Below are 24,716 nucleotides of genomic sequence, written 5' to 3' on the forward strand. Positions count from 1 at the left end.
CCCACCGCACTCCCTCCCCGCTGCAGACAGCAGCCCACCGGCACAGGGGGACCCACAGCCCCTCACCCTATGGTTGCTGCTCACAGTGCTCGGTGCTGCCGGCAGCCACTGCCCGGCCCGTGGCCTGGGCCGGCTCCCAGGAGAGAGGGGGTGCCAGCGGGCAGAGCCAAATGATTTAATTAAGGGCTCCTGGCAGTGAGAGGACAGAGCCGATTAGCAGCCAGAGGAAAGCGTGTGCTGGCAGGAGCTGAAGCCCCGGCTGGCAGCGCTGCAGCAGCCGCTGCCTCCTGTCTGCCTTGGTCACCTGCGCAGGGCCGTGGGGCAGGCAATGGGGCAGGCAGCGGGGCTGTGGGGCAGGCAGCGGGGCTCTATTCTGCTGCAGCCCATCCATGCTGAGTGGCCCAGCTCCCTGTCCGTGGCTGTGGTCATCACCAGTGGGTGTTTGTGGGCACGGTCTGGGCCCACAGCATCGCCAGTCCCCACACCCCAGACACCCGTTCTGGACAGAGAGGCGCACACGGAGCTGGCCCTGCAGCCCGGCACGGGCCCACACCTATTTACAGTTACGACAGATAAATTACAGCACTGCGCAAAGGGTCTCGAAGGCGCACGAGGGCAGCACCACAGGACAAACCCCCCCATCCCACCCCACACACAGATCCCCCTGCCCCACAGATCCCCTCCCCACAGAGGTCCAGGTCCCACTCGCTGTGCCTCACCCACAGCCGGCCAAGCCACATCCATTGTCCCGCGCACGTCCAGCGCGGCGTCCTCACCGGGGCAGGCAGGGTCCCACACAGCCTGCAAAGCGCCTGGACGGGGACTGAGGCAGCGGCTGCCCCCGATGGCTCAGCCTGCGGCAGCGGGGCTGGCACAGTCCTCCCGCTCTGGCTGCGGGCTCAGAAGTGGCTCTCGGCCGTGGTCTCGGGGAACTCGTAGCAGTGGTGCCGGTCCCCCAAGGTGAGGTGCTCGGCAGTGCTGTGGCCGGTCCTCTCGAGGTAGTGGGTGCCGGGGCGTGTGGCGGCCGGGCTGCGCCCCAGCCCATTGGCGCAGCCACTCACCAGCTGGTGCTTCTCGTAGGCGCTGCCGGTACCATTGCGGGCACTGGGTGCGTGGCTGTAGGTGTGCTTGTACTCCTCTGCCAGGTCCTTCCCCAGCTTCCAGCGCTGCCACCTCTTCAGCAGCTCTGCCTGCACCTGCGGGCAGCCACTGTCAGTTGCTCCACACCCGCTGGCTGCCCCCCGCCTGGCTGCCCGCTCCCACGCCGTCCCACTCACCTCCTTGTTGACGAAGCAGTAGAGAATGGCCACCAGCATCCCCTGGACGGAGGGAGGAGAGGTGAGAGAGATGCGCAACTGAACTCCAGCTCCAGCCCTGGTCCTCATCTCTCCCGAGACGGAGGGTCCTCACGGAGGGTCGGTCCCCTGCGGGGCTGGACTCACCTGGAAGGAGCTCAGGAAGAGGTCAAAGAAGAGTTTGACATAGCGCAGGGTGCCCTGGGCATGTTCATCCGTGACGAAGGCGAAGACCACCTCGTGGATGCCCAGCAGTGGGATCAGTGTCAGTGTGGACTTGGCCAGCCTGCGTGGAGAGGGGTTTGTCAGTGGGGGAGCCACGGGGTGGGCACGCACACGCACACACACACATGCACACCAGTCTGTGCACCACGGGCGTGTGGGGTCAGAGCTGTGCCCACCACCCACCTGAACTTGTAGTCGGTGTAGCGCATCTGGTGCGCACGGAGCTTGGAGACGAGGATCTGGATGATGCGGATGAAGATGAAGAAGTTGATCTGCAATGGAGCGGAGTGAGCCGTGAGGGGCAGGGCAGAGGCAGAGATGGCAAGGGCAGGGCAGACAGAGCGGGCAGAGCAGCCATTTTCGCAGCAGGCGTGGGGCCCTCACAGATGCAAAGTGAGGGTGGGCAGAGCGGTGGGCTGCAGTGGGCAGAGCCAGAGCCCTGGACTCACCAGGATGGCCAGGAACACAGGGAAGCGAAGGATCCACCAGAAGCCCATGTTGTTGTTGGTAGTCCAGCACCTGCAGGGGAGGGGAGGGGGACTGCCGGGCAGCCCCTTGACTGGGCGGCTGCTAGAGCCCGGCATGCTGTTGGCAGCCCCAGCTGAGCAAGCGCCATGACCCGGCACCCTGCTCCTTGCACAGGGCGATGGTGCGCAGCCTCTCCAGGGCTGTCACACCATCAACCCCCCCAACATGTCCCACATGCACCCACCCATGCCCCGCACACCCACAGGTGCCGACCCGCCGTAGGGGCTGGTACTCACTGGATGTTTTCATACAGGAACTTCACAACGACCCAGGGGATGAGGAACAGCATGGGCGCCCCTGGAGGGGAGGTGGGCAGGGGGCAGGTGAGGGACGGCGGGGGACAGGGTCGGGGGACGGGGAGCTAGTCTGCCCGCACTCACCCCAGCCGATGCACAGGTAGAGGGTGAAGTAGCTCCTCTCGGAAAAGACGGCCACCACCAGGAGGTTGTGCAGGTAGATGCCCTCCACCAGCAGCCAGCAGTAGTTGGCCACGATGCCGTACTGCATGAAGACCGTGGCCGCCCGGCAGCCCGCGGCCGCCTGCGGGCAGGGGTCAGGGTTGCTGCACTGCGTGTGCCCCCAGCCCTGCTGGCCCCACCGCTCACCTCATCGCTCAGCCAAATGTGCACGTTGTAGTCGTCAATCTTGTCGCTGTAGTGGGTCTTGAGCAGGGCGTCGATGACCAGCACGGAGACGCCCTTCAGTATGAAGGAGGCGAAGAGATTCATGTGGATGTAGTTCCTCATGCAGTGCAGCTTGCTGCAGAGGCGGGGAGCTGCTGTCAGTGCCCATGCCTGGCCCCCCGGCACAGCCCCCCATGCACGACCCCCCCAGCACGGCCCCCACCGGCCCCCCAGCCGGGCAGCCATGCCCACACCCCTACCTGAAGCCCAGCAGCAGGGCCAGGGCGAGGAGCAGTGCGCACAGCGACACCGAGTAGCCCACGGTGTACATCACCTTGAAGCTGCCGTAGGTCCTGGCAAATTTTTCCTGGAGAGGGAGGGAGCAAGTGAGGGCAGGGGCAGGCAGGGCAGGGCAGGGACCCCGCACCAGCTGCCCCCCAGCTCTGCCCACCTGCGCCTCCAGGTCCTCGGCATCGAGCTCGCACTGCGTGGCATCGCGCAGGGACTGTCCCCGGGGGCCTGTCACCCACTGCCCGTCCGGCCCGCAGGTCTTGAAGACGTGTCTGTGCTTCACTGCGAGGGGAGCAGGGCCATGGGGCGTGCGGGGCCATGGGGCGTGCGGGGCCATGGGGCGTGCGGGGCCCCGGAGCCAGCGCCGTGTGCACCGGGCCAGGCGTGACCGCTTGGAGCAGCACCTGCACACACGTGTGTGCACACCCCCCCCCCCCCCCCCCCCCCCACACACACACAACCCCCCCCAGCCGTTACCTTTCTGGTACCAGGGCAGGAACGAGGGGCAGGGGACGCTGGCGGTGCTGTTGGGCAGCGTGTCGGGCCAGCAGGAGAACTTGTCGAAGGTGCGGTTACAGACCAGCTCTGCAGAGGGACGGGACATAGTGGTTCCCTCGGCTGGGCCCCACACCGTCCCGTCCCCCATCCCCACCCCGCTGGGACCCCACGCCGGCTCTCACCTGTGGGCGCGGGCAGGCGGCTCATGTTGCGGTGGCACTCCTCGCTGTACGCCTTCCAGCTCTCGAAGAGGAAATCCGTGATCTGGGCGGAGGGGCTCTGGGGGCATCGGGCAGCGTCACCCATGCCCTGCCCACAGGGGCCACCATGCCGGGAGGGCAGCGACCCCGGCTCGGGGATGGCCATGGGTGAGCGCAGCCTAATGCGCCGTGCTGTGCCACGCTGTGCCATGCCATGCGGATGGCAGGGCAGGCAGGAGAGGGCAGCGGCCTCTGCGCAGCATGCCATGGCGGGCAGGGATGGCTTGGGGCAGGCAGCGGGCTGGGTGCGGGGCAGACCACCATCGTGTGGGATGGCTCGTCCTTACCTGGCAGCAGAGCAGCAGCAGCAGCAGGAGGCTGAGGAGACGCGGCTGGGACATCCCTCTGCCAGGGCACAAGCCACATGGAGAACAGTGCGGGGTGCCTGGCTTCCTACCGGCCCTCGGCAGCTCCTCTGCCCTGGCGGGGAGGGCCCTGGCGCATGGGTGACCCTGCACGAGACGCTGGGTCACGGGGACGCGGGTGGCAGGACCCATCCCGGGGCAGAGCCAGGGGACACGCAGCCGGGGGCAGGCGGGTGCGGGAGGGGAGGACACCCCGGCGCAGAGCCGTCCCTGGTCACAGCACCATGCTCCTGTCCCCGTCCTTGCCTGACCCCGCCTGGCTTTAACGTTCAGCTGGGTCTTTGTGCATTTTCCCGTTAGGCTGAAGAGCTGCTGGTACCTGCTGTTTCTGCTGCGGAACCGCGGCCACGACGCCCCTCTGCCTGCCGAGCCAAGACCAGACCGCCCCTGGTCCCCAGCTCTCGCATTTTCCCCAGCCCCTGCGTGGCTGGAGCGAGGCCACATGCAGGACATCACCCCTGCGCAGGGCAGACCCTTGTGCCGCAACGCCGCCTCCGGACCCCCCCCACGCACAGACCCAGGCTGGGGCCACCCCTCACCGGTGCTGGTGCCCAGCAGTGTGCCGGTGCTGAGTCCCGAGAACCCAGGAACCAGGTGGCAGCCAGGACCCCTCTTCATGCCAGAGCATCTTCTTGGGGTAGGGGTTGGCACCCGGGCTGCCTCCCCTCCCCACCGCCTCCTCGCCACTGCTCGTGGCAGGTCCTGTCCAGCGGTGGAGGTGGCCAGGCCCTGGGACGGCCCCGCAGGGTGGCTCTTGGGGTGCCCTGTCCCCGTCCCTGGCCCTGCAGGTCCGCCCAGCTGCAGCACCCACCCGGGGATGGAGGTGGGCAGGGAGCGGGCAGGGATGGCTGCCAGCCCCAGGGTGGTTAACCATTAACCCACAGGGATCCCCGGCTTGTGGGTTTGCCGTGGCCCCGGGACCAGCTCAGCCGCGGCTCCATCGCCCCCCTGCCCGAGCGAGCGACAGGGCACCTCATCTGACATGGTGCCTGGGAGCTCCCGTGCAAAGCCCAGCTCACGAGGCGCTGTAATTCCCTCCATCCCCCTAAGCCGGTTACGGGGCTCCTGAGTGGGATTTCAGCTCTTCCGACAAGGGGCCATTCTGATGGCAGTGGCACGGCGTGGCGTGGCACGGCACGGCTGTGTGGGGTGAGGGCAGCCGAGCGGGAGGGATGATGGGGACAGAACAGACAGTACTGCTGGTGCCACCGCAGACACTGCGGCATCAACACCCCCCCCCCCCCCCAGCCTCCCCCCAGGCACCGGCCGGAGTGCCGCGCTCCCCGATCAGCCACCGCTCCCAGGGCTCACCGCTCTGCCCATGTCTATTTTTATCCCTGGGAAAGTCGTGTTTCCTCCATGCAGACCCACTCGCCATGTCGCAAGCGGCTGCCTGAGAAGCTCATTAATCAGCGCATGGGGCTCCAGATGCGGCTCGGGGAGCTGGACCTGCCGGCGCGCGCCTTATTTAGGCAGTCCCAGGACAGAAGGAACTGTCTCCTGGGACAGACCGCCCTGGGTGGGCTCTGGGAACAGGGACCTTCAGTGGGTGCCCCCCAGCCACCTGCCCATGCCAGCATCCCTGTCCTCAGCCCCCCCCCCAGCCCCCCGCCAGCTTTCCTGTCCCTGTGCCCCCCCTCAGCCCCCCGCCAACATCCCCACCTGCCCCGTCCCGCTGCCGCCCATGGCCCAGCCCCACGGGCACCTCCCGGTGCCTGGCCCCTGCCCCGAGCATCCCTGTCCTGGGAGGAAACGCTCCTCCCGGGCACCGCAGGTCAGCGGCAAACTCGCTGCCAGCTCCTCTCTGCGGCTGGGGGGGCAGCTTTGGGGCAGAGGTGTCTCTATTTTTAGCTGCCTGCAATGGGATTTAGCGGCGGGGAGGCCTCTGCCCTAGACTCCCCCCTGGGCTGGCAGCCGCTCCCCCGGCCCCGGGGCCCTGCTGCGGCCAAGCTGGGCAGACTGCACTGGGTGAGGGGTCCTGGCGCACGGGGCCGGTCACGCTCCTCGCCTCCGGCACGGGGCTCCCCGCTTCGCAGCAGGGCCCTGCCCAGGCCCTTTGCCCCAGCTGCCCGCGGTGATGCACAGCCACAGCAACATGCCGGCCCCCCCGTTCCCTGCGGTGCGAGGGACCCCCGGCAGCTCGGCCACCCCACGGTGCGCTCACGGAGACACAGGCTATTTCTAGCAGACACCACGCGCGTGCAGGAGTAGCTGTGGACCAGTTGTCCCTGGTTCGGCACAGATGGGCAGCAGCAGGGAGGAAGGAGCAGTGGCCCTGCACGGCCAGGACGGCGGGGTCTGGGGCGGCTTGGACCACCGGCAGCGCTGAGCACCTCCCGGGGAGCTGGCATTGCCCAGCATCAGTGCCCACAGCGCTCGGAGCAGCGGTTGCTGCTGGCTGGACGTGCTGTGGCTGCCAGTGCCGGGAGCCCCTCTCTGCCACGTCCACTGCTGCCAGAGGCAGCACCACGGGACGGACCCAGCTCCATGTCACCACCTCCCCTCACCCTGCCGTGCCTGACTGGCTCCTGGTGCCACGTTTTCCTGCCCTAGCACTTCATCCCCAGCCGGGGCCGGGCTTTGGGGGACCCCCCCACCACACCGAGCCGTGGGCACTTGGTGGAGGGTACGCGGCACATGAGTGGGTGCATCTGCTGGGGCTGCGGCGTGCTGCAGTGGGCAAGCAGGGGACTTTTGCCCCACGCTGGCATTGGGCAACGCAGTGTGTTCCCGTGTCATGGCTCTGCGGCTGCTGACCCCCGCGGAGGCTGGGCTGCAAACACCCGGCGCTGCTCCACTGCCACAGCAGTGAAGGGAAGACCTCATGCCCGTGATGGGAGAGGAAAGAGGAACCAGCCCCGGGACGGCTGCACCCACATGTGAAAAGGGGTCAATGCTGGCAGCCCCAGCGCTGGAGGTGTCAGACACAGGCACCATCATCTACCCTTGGGGTGGGGGGAGCGGGGTGGTCGCTGGCACCTGCGTTCCTGTGCCGAGCCCTTCCCAAGCCAGCGGTGCCAACCCCTGCAGCAGCGGGGCCAAAGCAAGGACCCCCCACCACCACCACCACCAGCCTCCCTGTGGCCCCCAGACCTGCAGCTCATGGCCCGGCAGCCATCGGCCCCAGGGTGTGCTGGCAGGCAGGGGCCGGGGTGTGCAGCCTGGGGAGGGGATGTGGCGAGCCAAGTACTTGCTGCAGCATCGCACCAAGCCATAGGGAACGGATGGGAAAAGGCTTGTGTTGGGATTTTGCCCCCCGCCCGTGGGTGTGCAGCCCCTGCGCTGCCCTGCAGCAGCTCTGTGCTCACGCAGATCCTGGCTGAGTGCCGGGCCCTGCCCGGGGGAGAGACGCTCTCCCCTTCCTCCCCAGGTTGGCTTCCCCCGAGGATTTTGCTGCCCCGGCCAGAGCCCGGCTCTGGCTGCCACCAACACGTGCAAGGGAACGAGCTCCACATCTGGGATCGCTGTGGCCGATTGCTGCACGGATCAGCGGCTCGGTGAAGCCTCCACGGGACACTCATGGGCATCAGCAACGTGACCTGGGCGTACCCTGGCACAGCCACAGCCCGGTACAAGTGCTGGGAGGCTGGCGCAGCCCACCCCAGTCCTGCGCCCAGCACCGCACCACTTGCTCAGGAGGTGGCGGTGGGAGCTGCGTGCCCTCCAAACGTGGGGATTAGCCCCCAGTGCGCTAATGCAGCGCTTTCCACGGCTGGCTTGGCTTTGAGCTCAGAGCTACAAGCCAGCGCAGCAGGGGCTTCGGCACTTGGCGGGGAGGGGACGGTGCAGGGCCAGAGCTGATGCAATGCCAGCGCGAGCCTGGCCCTGCAGATGCTGCTCCACTTTCCACCCAGGATCACGGCAAGCAGGGCAAGTGGTGGGGGGAGACGGCCGTGGTGGGGAGGCCCAGGAGGTCTGGCCAGCACCCCACACTGTCCCCACCTGTGTCCCTGCCCTGAGCTTGGGGGTGCCTCCTGCTCCCCACAACTGCTCCCGTCCACCTCGTGAAGCGAGTACAAGGAAGGCGGGCAGCCAAGGAGCTGCTGAACTGCCTGGAGCAGCCCTCACGCTGCAAGACGGCAGCTCGTTTGCACAGAGCTACATGATTGTGGAAACCCTGAGCAGCAGCACACGGAGTGAGCCAATGTCACCAGGCACCAACGATGTCAGATTCTGTGTCACTTTGGACCAAGAAAACCTAAACCAAGCCTGACAACGTTTTTGCAACTGCAACACAAGATGCAAACAAACGACACTCGCCCCTGTGCCATCAGGACGAACGCTCTTTGCATCACCTCTACAACTGCCCTGCTACCGAAAGGGACGGTCAAGGGCATCTTCCACGGCTGCCATGTACCAGGGAGGGAGTGTGGTCGGCAGCCAGGCAGCGGTCGAATAGCCTTGCTGCCTGGCAGGCTCTGGCGACGGGATGCTGAGCCACACAGCACCTCAGTCCTGGCTCGGGAAAACACGTTCTTCTTGTTCATCACATTGCATGAAAACCCATGAAACACAGGAGGATGGCATGAGAGACACGGTGTGACACGTGTGGTTAGCGTGTCACAGGGGAAGCACAGGACTGGGAAAAGCCTCGGAAAAGGTCAGTGCAGACAGGGATGTGTGCACGTGTGCCTGCACTGGGAGCTCAGCGCCCACCTTCCCAGAGCAGCGCGTGTCACGAATGAACACTGCAGTCATCGTGGAGCTTGGGACAACCTCCTGGTCCCTCACCGAGGAGCGAGCTCAAACCCTCCCCTGCCAAGGTGCAGATGTGCGAGCGACACTGAGCACAGCAGCCCGTCCTGGCAGGGGTCCTGGCAGGGTCCTTCCCTGTCCTGAGGCACCGGCAGCACCTGGGCACGGCCAGCTGCCAGTCGTGCTGGAGGCAGGGGGTGCTGCGGGGGGGTGCTGCGGGGCGGCACTCGTGCCCAGCCGTCCACTGGCGCCTGCTGCTCGCAGCCAAGTTCCCCGGACCCCCTGGGCTGGGATAAACAGACAAGGACAGGGGCTCAGGCCATGGGGGATGCGGGACAGGGCAGGATGCAACGGAGGAGCACAGGGGGATGGAGCGGAGCGGCCGTCCCATCTCCCTTGCATCTGGTTTGCCCAGACCCTGCTTTTGCCTCTGCCTGGCGCAGTGAGGTGCATGAGCAGCGCTGCGCTCGGCAGCTGGTCTCAGCCCTGCACTGCTGATCAGGGCTTGCGGTCACATTTTTTCATTAACTATTTTTAATCCACATTTTGCCTCTTCTCCATTTAGCCTTTTTTCTTTTTCCCTCTCCAGGCAACAGAACATAAAAAAAAAAAAATCTGCACCACAGCGTGCGGAAAGGAGCAGGGATTGGTGGGAAGGACAGGAGCTGGCAGCTGGGGCAGCACTAACATGCCGAGGAGGGGTCCTGCGGGCCCTAAATTGTCCTGCTGATGCACAGATAAAGCCAAGGAAATCGCAGGGGCATCCACTGAATTTGGAATGGGTCAGGACACCCACAACACACGCTGCTGAGTGCTGCGTGGGGCAAGGCAGCTGCATTACAGGGTGCAGGGCGAGGCGCTGGGCAGACCCACGCTCAGCAGCGCTGGCTGGGCAGCAGCAGATGCCCCGTCCTCTGCCCATCCAGCCGCCACGGCTCAAGGGGGGACGGACTGGCACCAGCGTGCCCTGCTCCCCCTTGCCGCCCGGAGGGAGCTGCTGGGCTGGGAAGTGCAACGCCAGGCAGAGGTGATCTCGGCAGCCGCTTTGGAGATGCGCTTGCAACCACGAGGGCGGCAAGGTCACATACCCAACATGTCCTGGTTAAACAAAGCCATTTACCAACACCGTGTTGACACAGCAGAGCTTGGGACAGAGTCACAAAGGGCACTCGCAATGGGCCCCTGCAACACCCAGAGAGCTCGGGGAGCGCTGGAAAGGGTGGAAAAGTGTCCCCTGCTTCCGCCCCTCGGCAAGAAAGCCGCAGGCACTGCTGTGCCCACGGCAGGGAGACCCAGCGGGCAACCACCCCGGCGAGGGGCTTCTCAGGGAGATGCTCCCAGCGTGTCAGAGCCCCGCTGATACCCCTCGCCCGGGGGTCACAACAGCCACGGCAGCACCCAGGGGTGCCGAGATGCCCAGGGCAGAGCCCCTTCCCGGGGATGCCGGAGGCAGCGGCTCAGGCTGGGACCGGGCACGGCCCAGCTGGGACGTCCCCGGCCCAGGACGCCCCTTGCCGAGGAGCTCAGCCCCGCCGGGGCCGGCGTCCAGCACCGGGACGGCTGTGGGAGCTGCCGCTCCGGACTCCCGGGGCTCAAACCGCGGCCCCGGGGATGCGCAACCGCGAGCCGAGTCCGCATCCGCGGGACGGGGCGAGCGGCATCCCGCTGGACGGGGAGCCCAGAGACCGCGGGGATGGGCGCTCCCCTCCCTTCTCCCCCCCTCTTCCCGGTACCTGTCGGGGCTGGGCGCGCGGCGGCTCCCGGGCGCATCTCGGTGCTGGCGGGGACCGGGACCGGCGCGCTCGGCCGCTCCGGCGAAAACTTTTGCCGGAGCCGCGGAGGCGGCGGCTTTGGCGGGTCGGGGGGAGGGATCGGTGCGGAGGGAGGGACCGCGGGCGGGGAGCCGCGTCCCACCGCCCCGCTCCTCCCGCCGGCACGGGGGGGGGGGGGGGGCCGCAGCCCGGTGCCCCCCGCCCCGCCCGGCGCCGCATCACCGGCGGCCGCTCCCGGTTGCTGCGGGGGCGCCGGCGCTTGTCCCCGCCGCCAGCTCCTCCGCCCCGCCCCGCTCCCGGGCACCGGCTCGGCTCGCCGGCGGGGACGGGGCGGGCTGAGCGGCGAGGGGGAAGCTGGACCGCACGGGCCCCCGAGGGCGCGGTGCCCCGGGAAGGTTCCCTCGGCCCCAGCGAGGCGGCAGGGGCTCGGGGCTCTCCTGCGGTCCCCGGGGGTTTCCCGGCGCTGTCCCGTCCCGTCCCCCCGGCCCCGGTCCCGCCCTGCCTGTGCGCGGAGCCGGCAGCTCCTGCCGCGGGAGCGGGGCTCGCCCCTCTCGAGGAGCCGGACAAACCTCTGCCGCGCCGCCGGGAGCTGCCTCGACCCCCTCGGTCCGGCCGCCGCTGGCGGTGACGGGTCCGTGTTTGCCGCACGCTGTCCTGCTGCAGCACGACCAGGTAAACACAGCCCGGCGCGGCAGCAAACGCCCTGGGCACCCCCCGAGCCCCCGGCTCCGGCGCTGGAGCGTGGGCCCGGGCAGATCCCCGGCCGCGGGGATGCCAGCAGCCCACCCGCCGCGCTGCCCCGGCCGTTGGGCACAAACATATTTACCTTGGGCCCACAGCCGTGGCGGCCGTGCAGGCTGCGGCAGCTCCGGGACACCGAGCGTCCTCCCACCTGGAGCCCGGCCAGCCCGGCCCCCGGGGCCAGCGGCAGCGCCAGGCTCCCCGGAGCCCCCCAGCTGGTGCCGCCCGCCGGGTCTCGCGCTGCTCAGTCGCCCACTCGCTGGAAGCCCCTGCGGGGGCGGACGGAGCGGCCCGGGCACACACTGGGGCTCGCAGGTGCCTCGCCAGCGCCGGGGCGGTCGGACTGCTGGCTGCACCCCTGCAGACAGCCCTCGCACCCCCCCGGGTCGGGAGGAGGCTGTGGACAGGGAGGACCGGCCCCCCCCAGCCCTGCCCGGAGCAGGCAAAGGGGTGACCTGTGGGAGCCCCTCCGGGCAGCAGGGCCTGGGGCTCGGCACGCTGCCCGGGGGCAGGCAGAGGCCCGGGCAGAGGGCAGGATGAGACCAGGAGGGGCCCGTCAGCTAAACACAGAGGGGCCAGTGAGCACACACACTGCTGGCAACGGGCTGTTGACAGTCCAAGGCCTCTTGTTTTCCGATCCTCAGAGATAAGAAGCGCTCCCGCACTGTGCAGCTGCTGGACGCTCCGTGCTCCAGGCTGTGTCTGGCACATGGTGTCCTGCCGGCGTGGCCACAGCGCAGCTCAGCTGCCGTAAGGGATGGAGGAAGAATGTACGAGTGCCTGGTGCAGCCGGTGGGACCGCAGCCCAGCTGGAATGGCCCCCTCGGCAGGGCTCTGTTGGGGCAGGGCCCTGCGGCTCCATCACTCTCCTGCTCCCTGTTGGCCTTTTGCACGGGCACAGAGCAGCACCCGTCAGCCCTGGAAGCGGTGCTGGGGTGGCCGGGGGGACAAGCCACCGCAGCCCTGCCAGGGCCAGGCAGCCCCCAGCCCCTCGCGAGGAAGGAGGGCTCAGCTCGCCCCACACTCACCTGCCCACCGCTCTCACATGGGGCCAGGCATGGGAACAAAGCAGTGATGCCAGCCAGCATCATTAGACTTCGTTAAGGTGACGAGCCTTCACTTCTCTGCTGTCCCAGGCTGGCTCCGTTCCGCCTGCTGGAGCCCAATTAGTGTCACATCCAGGAGGCAGCTCCGACGAAGAGGCGGAGGCGGGCAGGCGCCCTTGGCACAGCTCTGCCCAGGGGCTGCCCACTCAGCTGAGACCGGGCACAGCTCGGAGCAGGGCTGGCTGGGGGAGCCCGGCCCGCAGCTCCTTGGGGCTGGGGGGCAAGGGGGGGGGAGGGCGCTGGGCGCGCACACCCTCAGGGCCAGGCCCGGGACACAGAACGGGGTGCAGATCCCCCTGCTCGGCCCGGTGCCGAGGGGGACAAGCCTTACCCTCCTCCCTCCACTCCTGGGGAGCTCAACTCCCAGCCCGAGCCCTCCCGCAGCAGGAGGGGGCACAGCATCCCCCTCCGCCCCCCAGGCAGGACACCAGGCCCTGTGCTTGTTCCACTGTTTATTATATATTAAGGTCACAGATATTCCAGTTCTTTGATCCCTCGGGGCCACCACGCACAGGGGTGCACAGGGCAGAGCGGCTGGTGCCTGCAGCCCCCACGTGCAGGGCGGTGCAGGGCCGGGGGGGGCCATGGAGCACTCGAGGCAGTGGGGCCGGTGAGGCTGGGGAGCGGTGATGGATGGGTGCCCCCACCCGAGGCCGGGTCTGGTGGGTGAGTGCGCCGCAGGTGAGTGAGCACCCGGTCCTCGAGCAGGCGCTGCCTGGCCCCAGCCGGAGCCGGGGAACAGCGGTGCCGCTGCCGGCCTTGCCGCAGGCGAGGGCAGCCCTAGCACGGAGGGCTCCAGCCCGTACCTGGCCAATGGGGCAGGGCAGCCGAGTGGCTGCCCCTCGCCCATGGGGTCCATTCTCTGTCGTCATTGGTACGAGGCACAATCCCTGAGGAGCCCAGCAGCCGTTGGGCGCTGGTGAGTTTTGGCCAAGCAGAAGCAGGGTGCCTTTGGGGAGGCCGGGAAGCAGAGGGGGGATGCCAGGCTGTGCTGGGGTCAGCGGAGGAGCACGTGGGGCCAGAAGCACTAAGGGTGGAGGATGGGGCCTCGCTGCGCTAAACCCTTGTCTCCCTTTGCTGCTCGCAGGAGAGGCTGGGAGTGAGCCGGCCCTGCGCCCCGCTGTCCCCGGCACAGGCCCTGCTGCAGCGTGATCACAGGTGGAACTGGCCCCCCCCAGCCCCATGGGCTCGGTGACCAGGCACGGAGCCAGAAGGCCGGATCCCCTGTCCCCCCAGGACAGCGCAGCCCATAAGGGACAGGGCTGAGGGAAGTAAGGACAGAATTTGTGGCCAGTAGAGCAGTGGGAAAACAGCAAAAACACCCCAAACCAACAGTGCAGAGGGGACAGGAGGCCCAAGAATAGACCAGAGGTAACAGAGATGCTGAGAATGGGGGTGAGAGAGGAAAAGGGAGCCTGAAACTGGCTGGCCATAGGCACTGGCAAGGCACAGGAGTGGGGACAAGGGGTCAGAGGGGCGGCGCTGGCCCCAGACAACAGAGAGGGGTTCTGGGATCTCAGCAGTGACCCACACGCTCACCCCCCTGGGGTGAGGCAGGGTCCTGTCCCTCATACTCAGGTAATCACTTTGATCCCAAAATATTTGCGCAGCTGTTCCAGGAAGACAAAGGTGAGGACGGTGTGAGGAATGAGCCGGATGGCGGCAGGAACGAAGCCCTGGAAGGGAACAGTGAAAACAGGGAGAGTCAGTGTGTGCCTGGCCCTGGGCTTCCCCGTCGGGGCCAAAGGTGCCCAGCAGCCCACCCCACAGGGAGCGGCACGAGCTTGAAAGCACAGGGGAGCAGCTGGCTGGGCATGCAGCAGGAGCTCCGAGGAGCTGGGGCCTTGGTGGGAGGCAGAGACTGCCACAGCGGTGTGGGAGGCACCGCAGCCATCGCTATGCACACAGATCTCAGCATCATGCATCTGCCCCCAAACACATCAGTGCCGGCATCACCACTGCGTAGGCAGAATCTCAGTAGAAGCCTGGGTCAGATCCCACAGCCCCTGGTTCACAAGAGGGTTGGACGCTGCCTGGGGAGGATGAGCAGATGGGCTGTAACAGGGAAAATGCCTGACTGGCAGCATCTGGAAGAAACCTTGGGTTTGAAACCCCTTTACAGGGGCCCTCCCAGGAGCGAGACCGAACATATAGGTGACTGCACCAAGCCTGGGCACGTAGGCCCCAAGGGGTGACCAGCGTCTGCTGGCCAGTAACATGCAACGAGTGCTGGAGCACTGCTGCCCATACCTGCACTCCTGTCTGGAAACCCAAGGGGTGCAACAAGGCAGCTGCTGCAGTGCCTGCACCCAGGCTGCAAGCCCAGAAGAGGCCAAGGCTCGCAACACTCCAGGGCCAAGCCGAGGACTGGCGGACGAAGGCCCGACGCAGGAAGCAGTCAGGCTGCTGGCAGCAGAGCCTGGAAGGCTCCTGCCCCAGAACCCTTCTAGACTTTAACCTCTGCTCCCAGCCTGGCCTACTCTCCCCACACTACGCCCTCCAGCCCGTCCCACGCGTCCCCGGCTAGGTACCTTGTAGAAGGCGAGGGGGCCGAGCTTGGCAGTTTCCATGGCACAGTGGGCAACACCCTGGAGCGAGGAGGAGAGAGGTGAGGAGGCACCGGGAGGCGGAGGCCAGTGCGCAAAGGGGACAGGACTGGCAGCAGCGAGGTGGGCAGGACAGGCTACTCACCCGGTACTCGCCCTGGGAGTTCATGAGGCGGGTCTTGAGCACGTCCAAGGGCTGGCACAGGAATGTGGCACATCCGCCCTGGGGAGAGCCAGCGGGGTCAGCAGCTCCAGCTCACAGAGGAGACCCAGGTGCCAGTGACCACCATGGTCACTGGAGAGACCAAGAGCCCTGCCTGCGCCCAACCCCATGCTGGGAGCCCCACAGCAGCCTCTGTGCCTGGCCCTGCTTCATCAGAGTCCCGAGAGGCAGCTCTGGCAGGCCCAGCCTGAGGTCCCGAGCCCAGCTGCAGGCAAACCCAGCCCCAGCCCTGCCTCCTCACACCCGGCCCTGCTCACAGCGATGAAGCTGGCCAGGAAGTGAGTGAAGATGTTGTCTGACAGCAACCCAGTTGTGAGAACCAGCTGCTTGGCCTGGTCATAGCAGGAGAGCTGCGGAGACATGGCATGTTAGTGACACGTCCCCCCTCCTCACCACGCCAGGGACTATCCTGGGCACCTACTGCCCAGAAGAGATGTCCTACCTGCCCAACGGTGACTAAGGCCCCTCGGCTGGATGCCATCGTAGCTCCCGAGAACAGTTTCTTCAAGCCCTCTGTGGACAGACAGATTGGGATCAGCACAGCCCTGGGACATTACTCACACTCCCTTCCCCCTGGGGAGCCTCCTTCCCTGCCTGCTCTGTGTCCCAGACTCCTCATACAACAGTGCTTAAAACACACAACAGCAAATATGCTGCAGAGAAGGAGAATCCTTCAGCACAGCCCCACCTGCTCCCTGCTGCCGTTCATTCCCCTTCCCACCTGCTCCACCCTCTTGCGCTTTTTCATAGCGGCTCCCGGCAGGTCTCTTTTCCACCCGAGTACGGGCAGGCTGCCAGGCCCTGCCTGGCCCATGCCCCAGCCAGATGTTGCGGAGTTGCCGGGCCCTGCCTGGCCCTGGGCTCCCCTGGCCACCCTCCGTCCCCCCTCCCTGCCCCGGCTGAACAAACACCCGCGGCAGCTCGCAGACAGAGCTCCCTGGGCCACTCCTGCCACGGTTTCCCAGTGTCAGCGAGGACACCCCAGGCGGGCTCAGCCTACCCCGGCTGGCACGGCCTCACCTTCCCGGAGGACACGGTACATGCCGTCCAGGGCATGGGAATAGCTGGAAGGAGCGAGAGGGGAAGGTGTGAGGGTCTGCGGCTCCCCGGCAGCACCACCGCCCCGAGTGGGCAGCTGCAGCTCCGGGGCCGCGGCCACAGCTCCGCCACCCCCCAGGCACGGGGTCCCACCGCCGGTGCGCTGCTGCCCTCCCGCGGCCACACGGACCCCGGGAGCCCCTGCCCGCCGCCCCGGCCCCCCCGGGAGCCCCAGCCCCCCACTCACTTGCGCCGCAGTGAGGGCGGCTGCTTCACGTCGTTCTGCATCCTGTAAGGCAGAGCACCACGGGGTGAGGTGGGGGCCAGTGCCCCGCTGCCCCCCCAGCACCGGGGGCCCAGAGCAAGCCTGCCCCTGGGGTGTGCCAGCCCCTGGGGGTGTCACACCCCATGGCCTGTCACACACAGAGCTCCCCACCGGGGCAGCCTGGTCAGAAGAGACGTCAGGAACGCGGGGAACGCCCCACCATCCCAACTGCTGCCGCACGCCAGCCACAAGCCTCCCTCAGCAGCAGCACCAGGGTGTGGGCAGAACTGACCTGACGTTCACCATGTCTGCCGGGGTCCCCACGAACCCGCCAGTAAAACCTGCGGCCAAAGAAGAGTTTGGGGTCAGGGGGCTCCTCCAGCCCAAGGGAGCCCAGGGCTGAGGACCCTCTCCCTCACTCACCTCCCACTGCACCCAGCAGCACCTTCTGGTAGAAGGGGGGAGGCCCCTGACTGCCCTGGCCCAAGCGGTCCCTTGCGGTCTCGTAGATGGCAAAGCGAGTCAAGGAATACGTCATCTGGAGGAAAGGAAGGATGAGCCATGGTGTCCCACTGGGCACCCACCTCCTTGGCCCCCGCGGCTCAGGGCAGCCTGTCAACTCCAGCCCAGCTGCCAGTCAGGGAGGGCAGCGCCACGCAGCAGGAGCCCTGTGCCGGTCTCGGGGGACCGGAGGCTGTCAGGGCACGGCAGCACTCACCTGCCGGCACAGCGAGGCGCTGAGCCCGTTGTAGAGAGCCAGGAAGCCGTCAGTGCGGATCACACGCATCGCCATCCCCATCATCCGCATCTTCACCTCCTGCTGCGTCTGCAGGTGGACCTGGGGCAGAGCCCAGCAGCATCAGCGCACCAGCCCAGTGCTGGGCAGAAATGGGAGAGTGCAGGGCAGCGGAGCAGGGACGGCCGCTCCAAGTGCTTGTCACAGTAACTCGTTAGCACTCACACAGGAGCTTCCATGCAAACAGCAATAGCTCCAGGCTCCTCGCACCTAAGCGGTACTTGGACACTGGCCCAGGCCAGTGTCAGAGTGGTGGAGGCTGGCAAGAGAAGGGGGAGTGCCAAGGCACCTGCCCACAGTCCCTCCCAGGCGCCTGCCCAGCTCTGTGACCTCAAAAGCACGCCCCAAGATGAAGTTGTAGTGCCTGCTCCTCCAAGAAAAGCCCTGGGCCATGTTGGGGTGGGGAGGATCCAGAAGCACGTGAGCAAGCGAGCAACCAGTGCAGGTTTGCTCAGAGGGAACACAACAGGGCTGGCGCAGTCATGACCTCCTGCTGCCCTACACCCTCGCCACACGAGGCAGCAGGCCTCCAGAAGTAACTTCCCCTCCTCCTCAGACGCAGGAAGACAGCCCTGCAGCCCTGCTCACCAGCTCCAAACTGCTCCCTGCCACAGCCAGGCACAGCCCGGGTGTCTGGGTGCTCCCCTCCCCACCCACAACAGCCCAGCGCTTCCCACCATCACCAGAGGAAGCGGCAGCAGGACCGCACAGGTGCTGGCTGGGACAGAGGTGCCGTGCCGGCCGGAGCATGTTCAGAGTGCACCACGATGCAAAGATCACGTGTGGGTCAAAGGCCTCAGGAGATAAAACTAAAGAGAGCAAAGGGCCGCTGGCAGGGGACCAGGCCTGGCTCCCATTACAGAAGCCCCGGCACGGCCAGGGCGTGGGACACGCAGCAGGACGCTGGGAACAGCCTCTGTCTCCCGTGCAGGGCAGCAGCGGGGGGCAGGAAGGGGCCTGCCTTCGACCCCAGCAGGCGGATTTCAGACGTCAGGGCCAGAGCTCGTGGTGTGCCAGGGAGCTGGGCGAGCGGCTGCCGGGCAGAGGGACTGGGCAGGCAGGCAGGTACGCCAGAGCCACGCCTGGAAGCAGGCAGGCAGGCAGGGGAGGGGCTGGCCAGCACTGCGGTCACTGCCGCAGGGCAGGCAGCCCGTGGGCGGCCAGTAGCTGCGCAGTACCAGCTCAGGGGTTCCGGCAGGGGCACGAGCACTCTCCAGCCGGGCTGGCTCGGGCCTCCCTCCAGGGCCAAGGTCCAGAGGTGCGGCAAAGCAGCCTTGGCCCCTTGTCCTGCCAGACCCTGAGGCCTCTCATGCTTCCCCACGCCTGGCACCAGCCCTCGCTGTGGAGGTGCTCTGGGCCAAAGGCAGGTCTGTGTTCAATATTTAGGTGTGAACCCTCTGGCAAAAACAGCCGGCTAGCCTGGGCTGCTCACAGCTGCAGGGCACGCAGGGGCTACACATCCGCAGGGACGCAGCCCAAAAGTCACAGCCATCATGCTGGCTCAGAGACAGACCTAGTGGCATGTGCCAGACTAATTCCCCTTCTTAGTGCCTTGCCAGGGCATCCTACACGAGCTCCCACAGGCTGCCAGCCACCTCCGCTGGGCAGTCGGGGCCAGCCGGGCATGGCAACAGGCTGAGCACTGGGGAAGTGGCACCCCCCTGCCAGCGCTGGCTCCTCTCCCGGGCCTCTCCCCAGCACATCTTCCCCTCTCTCCATGCAGTGGGGTGGGAAGGGGCCGCCTGTCCCGAGCCTCAGCCATGGGCACAGCCCCGGGCACGGCAGGACCTGGCCTGGGCTGGCTCTCCCGCTCCCCCTCCGCAGCCTGCCTGGCTGCCAGGCTCGTCGTTGCTTGGCAGGCACACAAGGCTCCGGGCAGCGCTGGCATTCGCCCCGTCCGTGGGTGCTGGCAGCGCAGGGCTGCGCGCGGCGCTCTTTGTGCGGGAGCGGGGATGCCAGGCCATCCGCAGCGCCTAGGTGACATCTTGGCCTGAGGACGCAGAGTCCAGTAGGCCTGCATCCAACGCCGCGGGCCCCGGGGCCACCGCTGTGCCTCACGCAGACGCCTGGGCAGGGCTGGCCAGGGTGTCCTCCACGGCCCCCACACCCCCCCCAGGGCCTGCACCCCCAGCTCCCCAGAGCCCTCAGCCCCACAGTCCCGAGCCACGTCCCCCCACACGTCTGCACCTGCCCCTGGGCCAGGCCCGCGTCCCCTCAGCCCCACAGCCGCCTCCCACCCCTGTCCCCTCACCGCTGTGATCCTGGGCCCCACAGCCACCTCCCCCCCGCCCCTGTCCCCTCACCGCCGTAACCCCCGGGCCCCACAGCCACCTCCCCCCCCACTATCCCCTCACCGCCGTAACCCCCGGGCCCCACAGCCACCTCCCCCCCCACTATCCCCTCACCGCCGTAACCCCCGGGCCCCACAGCCACCTCCCCCCCCACTATCCCCTCACCGCCGTACCCCCGGGCCGGGCCCACGTCCCCTCAGCCCTGTCCCCTCACCGCCGTGACCCCCGGGCCCCACAGCCACCTCCCCCCCCCCCCCATCCCCTCACTACCGTAACCCCGTGCCCTACAGCCGCCTGCCTCCTCCCCAAACCCAGAGCCGCGTCCCTGCCCTCTCAATCCTCTCACACCCGCGAACCGGTCTCTCAGAACCGGCGCCCCCCCCTTCCCCCACGGGCAGCTGTTTCCCCGGCAGCCGCTCTCTGGAACCCGAAAGCCGTTTGTTCACAGCGGTTCCCCATCTCCTCACAACCCTTCCCGCCCTTTCCTCCCCTCACCTTCAGCAAATCCAACGGGTGGGTGCAGCAAGCGGCGCCGCACGACGCGAGGCCGCCGAAGTACCAGCGCGACACGCGCCGCTCCGCCATCAGGAGCCGTTCTGCGCTAAGACACGCCCCCTCGCGGGTCAACGCCACGCCCCTCTAGGGCAAACCACGCCCCTCTAGGGCAAACCACGCCCCTCTAGGGCAAAACCACGCCCCCTTCCTCCCACGGTACCCGGGGCTATCGCAACGAGTCCGGGGCTATCGCGACAAGCCCGGGGGCGTCGAGGCAGCTCCCCCGCGCCGCTCCCGCGGCGCGGGGGAGCTGCCTCGACGCCCCCGGGCTCCAGAAGTACATCCCCCAACCGTCTCCGCAGAGGGAGGAAGATGCCTCTCCCCCGTTAATAATTAACCGTAAATAATTAACGCCGTGCCGTGCGGAGGTGGCAGCACCAAGCGGCTCGAGCAGGGAGGGTGGTGCGCGGTGCGCGGTGGGTCTGGGCAGCACCGGGAGCGCGTGAACGATGAGGCAGGGTTGATTTTTGAGAGGTTAACCATTTTTAGAGATTTTTTTTTTTTTTTGACATTTATGAAGGTAGAGTTCACTGCGATGTCAGAACTAGGCAGCAGCCTCGCCAAAACGTACAGCATTCTCGCACCGGATCGCTTCGAGAGAGCATTCCCACCGCACGATTAGGGGACAACTCGCACTCGGAAACATCCGGAACCCGGTTCCGGCAGCGGCCGGCACCCGGGCAGGCGGCAGCGGGGAAGGCTGCCGTCGTGCCAGTCCCTCCGTGGTGAGACAGGGCTGTTTACTCCAGAACCACAGTCCCTCCTGCTGCCTCCAGTGCTGCTTTGATCTTCTCTGCTTCCTCCTTGGAAGCGTTAGCCTTGATCTCCTGCGGAAGGGACTCCACCAGCTTCTTTGCCTGCGGGAAGGACAAAGTACGAGACTTGTAAACTTGGCTTTTGCTAACTGGATTAACAGATTTAGAGCCATGAGCCTGACCTCAGCATAAGCAGACCAGGGAAACTCACTGACTGGTCTAAAACCCAAGACTTTTACTTAAACTACAGCACATCCTGCCGGAAGATATCCAAACCTGGCTGCAAGTGACGGCGCATCCACTACGGCCCTGAGTCATCGCCCGTACATTCCTCCCACGACGCACATGGTGCTCCCAGAGGTGCAGCCCTGGTCTGGGAAGGTGCCTGGGACGCACACCGAGCCACCGTGCAGCGACCTGCCGAGGCAGCTACCGGCCTCGTTGGGTCGACTTTTTTTCTGCCAAATGTTTTGGTTCACATATTTCCGCCAGCAGGGAGGAGAGGCCGTCTCAGGGTTTGTACACGGCTGTGCTGGGCAAGACAAGAGTCTGCTGTACCAGGTAAAAGAAGAGTTCCAGAACAGACTATGCTTGACAACACAATCTTGGTGTTTTCAGGACTTTATACAAAACTATTGGTACTACGCAGTACCACAATATTTAAGGCAAACTGAAAAGCTGTTCAACTGATTTAAAGGGACTTCCTACAGTACTGCTGTGCAGAAAGGGAAGGGAGCCCGGGAGCCCCTGCTGCAGTCAGATGCTCTTGCTCCAACACCAAGCAGCAGCAACAAAGCTACTCGGCTCCTCAGAAGCGAAGCCTGGGGAGGTTCCTGTGGGGAACAGCTGCTGCCAGCTCTCTGCCGTGTGGCACTGCACGTATTTCACACCCAACAGATTGACCATTGCTGACAGAAAGGAGGTTTTGTTGTTTTAATTCCTGTTGGGTGCAGCAGACAATGTGTCTGTGGCGGCAGAAAATACTTCTTTTGGTAGGGATGAGAAGGCGCAGCTGTGCAGCAGGGCAGGCATGCCTTCGCCCACCAGAGCCCAGGACAGCATCTGGAAAGGAGCCTGTTCTGGCTTGCTGTGACGAGGACAGGGAACACAATCATGGTTATTCATTTAAGGTCCTTGCTCACTAACGCTTAACTTCTGTTCTAAAGCAGCCTGGCTCAAAGGAAGCAGCCGTTCAGAGCTCCCAGCGGGAGGAAGAGCAGGGCCCGAGCCAAGCCAGACCTGCGCAGTAACGGCCGCTGGGCAGAGAGGCAATGCGTTTCCAATCCCAGCCGGAGCGTACAGGGACGCCAACCCGGCATGGTGAAGATGCGAGGTAAGCGTCTGCCGGGCCGGCTCTGAACAAGCTTTCAGAGGTGCAAACAGACTCGAGTTTGGCTTGTGCTGGCGATGTGCCTGCCTCACCAAGCAGTGGTTTCTGTAGGACTGTCCCGTTCGAGTCACATCAGCACCCAACGTCCAAAGATTTGACTAGCAGTGCTTTCTTCCAAATCATTAGCAGCCTTACAGGCCAAGAATAAGTAGATTCCCTGCAAATCTCATTAAAAACTCCTCAACTGGATGGCAATAAAATTTACAATAAAAACGCATCAGCTACACTTTGAATGCGACCTCTGTAGACAGAACCAACCTTCAGCAGCAGTTTGTTTTGTGCGTGTTTTAACCAAAATACGCTGGGTAAGTCACGCTTGACAAAGTTTACCCGCCATAACCTGCATCTACCAACCTCGTAACTGCACTGGAACCGTAACCAGCCTGTTCAGCAGGTTCTGTGTGCTCAGCCAAGCTGGTTTAGCATTAGTTCTCCAGATGGTTTTTAATTACCCGCTGGTCGTGTCCGTTACGGGGCTTAGGTATTTTAATGTTTGCTTGGGACTGATAACGGATAAACAAGCGCCAGACTAATCAAGCTAGACAGTCAGTTAATTATCCCAGCGGGCCAATGAAACTCACGTCTCTGCCACTGGAGTTTCTCTGTTACCGATTTGTTTGCTTTGCAATACATTGGTATGAACAGGTCAGAAGATTTTCTGCAAATCCTTCTGATATCCCGGGCTATGAATAGGAGCAGATGTTACAATGCTCAACGTTTCTTCCTTTCAAGTGGATAAATAGAAAGTGCTACGTTTATCCCTGAGATATGAAAGCATCATCCAGTGGTGAACTGAAGCACATTAAATGCTTCCACAGTAGCAGCTGTATCACCCGTTCTTTGTTCTGAGCCTACATCATCGCTCAAGGGTATGAGCTCAGACACTGTGGAGGACTGTGAGAGGCCCGTCTGCCCTGAGCAAGAAGGAGGAGGCATCACCTACAAAAAGAGCTGAGAAGCACTGGAAGCGTGGATTGCAAGATGTGTGGATTAGAGAAACTTGTCTAAAGTCAGAAATAGCCAGGGGAGAGGCAAGCCAAATCCAGCTGTAAGGAAGAGTCCTGGCCACTCCCAAGTCCTGCAGGAAAGCCCACAGCAGCTCTTAGATTTGGAGAAGGCGAGGCTGGCACGGAGAACTTTGAGGTCTTTGCTCTGAGCCTCCTCCTTCATCCCACCGCTTCTGCTAGGGGCTCAGCAGTTCTCCACACAGCAGAGCTGGGACGGACCAGCCTTCTCTAAGAAACACCAGACAAACTGACACAGCCAACTCCTGCTCTACACCTCGCCCACATCTTTGCACTGAGGTGCGTGCACAGGCAGGCTGCTCTCCTGGACATGGAAATCCAGGCACCCTTTTGAATGGAGAACTGAGGCCGCCGCTTGCAATGTGCTTCAGAACCCGTCTGGGCTCGGGGGCGACGCAGTGGGCGGCCGGGGCCGCGGGGCAGCCCCCTCCTCACCTGCACGAGGTTCACTCCCGGGACAAAGTTCTTCACCTCCTTGATCAGCTTCACCTTGTCAGCAGGTTTCAGCTCTGTCAGCCGGACAGTGAAATGTGTTTTCTCCTTTTTGAGCGGGACCGCCTCCTCCTCCTCCTGGAAGCAGCCAGAGCTCGGTGAAGACGCCCAGCCAGGGCCACGGGGCTTCTCCTCCCCCTCCCCTCCCCGCCCCCCCACGCGTGGGGACCCGCAAGGCCGACACGGAGCCACCGGGACCCAACTCCCGCCCCCCCCCCCCCCCTCCCCCGGGGATCCCGGTACCTGTGGAGCCGCCTGGGAGGGCAGAAGGGAGGCGGCCGCCGCCGCCGGCATCACCCCCACGTCCGGGATCTTCAGCGTCTCCTGCGGGAAGAGCAGCGGCACCGGCGGCCGGTGAGGCGGCGCACGCGGGCCGGGCCGGGATGAGCCGGGCCGATGAGCCGAGCCGAGCCGGGCCGGGCCGGGCCGGGCCGCGCCGCCCCTCGCCACCCACCTTGAGGAGCGCGTTGAGGTCGGCCACCTCCAGCAGCGTCAGCCCCGCGATGTCCCGCACCAGCTGCCGCACCTTGGGCGAGTACTCCTTGGCGGCCGTGTCCAGCGGCGCCCCGGCCAGCGCCTCCGAGCGCCGCGCGCGGCCCGTGCCCAGCGCCCGCAGGCCCGCGGCGGGCGGCCCGGCCGTGCCCCAACGCCAGGCGGGCGGAGGGCGGCGGGGCAGGCGCGGCGGCAGCGCGCGGGCGGCGGGCAGCATGGCGGCCGCAGAGGACACGGCGGCGCTCTGCCCCGCGCTCGATGGTCCCGGCGGCCCCCGCGCCGCGCTCGGCCGCTCTAGGCTCCGGCGCCTCGTCTCGATGGTGGGGTGGCGCTCTAGCCGCCGGGTCCGCCGGGACTCGCTCGCCCCGGTAGGCCCCGGTCCCCGGCGCGGTTCCCGAGCGGGCCCCGGGCCGCTGCCCCCCCGTCCCCCCAGTCACGCCAGGCCGCAG

General features: G+C 65.8%; 3 protein-coding genes across 7 annotated transcripts; all 3 read right to left on the reverse strand.

Annotated features, from left to right (window-relative positions):
• Nucleotides 1-677: 677 nt before the first annotated feature.
• GCGR (glucagon receptor) lies at nucleotides 678-11,783 on the reverse strand. 5 transcript variants are annotated; one of them, XM_054846975.1, is made up of 14 exons: nucleotides 11,379-11,783; nucleotides 4,008-4,172; nucleotides 3,643-3,739; nucleotides 3,440-3,547; nucleotides 3,123-3,244; nucleotides 2,932-3,038; nucleotides 2,654-2,807; nucleotides 2,429-2,588; nucleotides 2,285-2,345; nucleotides 1,970-2,039; nucleotides 1,704-1,792; nucleotides 1,443-1,581; nucleotides 1,278-1,319; nucleotides 678-1,196 (listed from the first exon to the last, which is right to left on the reverse strand). In XM_054846975.1, exons 2-14 carry the CDS (start codon nucleotides 4,059-4,061, stop codon nucleotides 900-902), a joined length of 1,500 nt encoding a protein of 499 aa, XP_054702950.1. In that variant the 5' UTR covers nucleotides 4,062-4,172; nucleotides 11,379-11,783; the 3' UTR covers nucleotides 678-899. The 5 variants fall into 5 exon arrangements, with proteins under 5 accessions (XP_054702950.1, XP_054702952.1, XP_054702953.1 ...); XM_054846977.1 differs by lacking the exon at nucleotides 11,379-11,783 and adding an exon at nucleotides 11,122-11,143; XM_054846978.1 differs by lacking the exon at nucleotides 11,379-11,783 and adding an exon at nucleotides 10,514-10,684 and having other exon boundaries at nucleotides 3,643-3,724.
• Nucleotides 11,784-12,836: 1,053 nt separating this feature from the next.
• Nucleotides 12,837-20,181, reverse strand: SLC25A10 (solute carrier family 25 member 10). Its single transcript, XM_054846984.1, has 11 exons — nucleotides 20,054-20,181; nucleotides 17,190-17,309; nucleotides 16,895-17,009; nucleotides 16,764-16,812; nucleotides 16,454-16,495; nucleotides 16,189-16,232; nucleotides 15,611-15,681; nucleotides 15,426-15,518; nucleotides 15,091-15,168; nucleotides 14,931-14,987; nucleotides 12,837-14,075 (listed from the first exon to the last, which is right to left on the reverse strand). The coding sequence occupies exons 1-11, from the start codon at nucleotides 20,141-20,143 to the stop codon at nucleotides 13,974-13,976; spliced, it is 861 nt and encodes a 286-aa protein (XP_054702959.1). The 5' UTR covers nucleotides 20,144-20,181; the 3' UTR covers nucleotides 12,837-13,973.
• A 404-nt stretch (nucleotides 20,182-20,585) lies between these two features.
• MRPL12 (mitochondrial ribosomal protein L12) lies at nucleotides 20,586-24,540 on the reverse strand. Its single transcript, XM_054847021.1, has 4 exons — nucleotides 24,230-24,540; nucleotides 24,019-24,099; nucleotides 23,719-23,853; nucleotides 20,586-20,970 (listed from the first exon to the last, which is right to left on the reverse strand). Exons 1-4 carry the CDS (start codon nucleotides 24,482-24,484, stop codon nucleotides 20,854-20,856), a joined length of 588 nt encoding a protein of 195 aa, XP_054702996.1. The 5' UTR covers nucleotides 24,485-24,540; the 3' UTR covers nucleotides 20,586-20,853.
• Between the last annotated feature and the right edge of the window lie 176 nt (nucleotides 24,541-24,716).

The sequence above is a fragment of the Grus americana genome, chromosome 18, assembly GCF_028858705.1.
Source record: "Grus americana isolate bGruAme1 chromosome 18, bGruAme1.mat, whole genome shotgun sequence".
In the NCBI taxonomy this organism is placed as follows: domain Eukaryota; kingdom Metazoa; phylum Chordata; class Aves; order Gruiformes; family Gruidae; genus Grus; species Grus americana.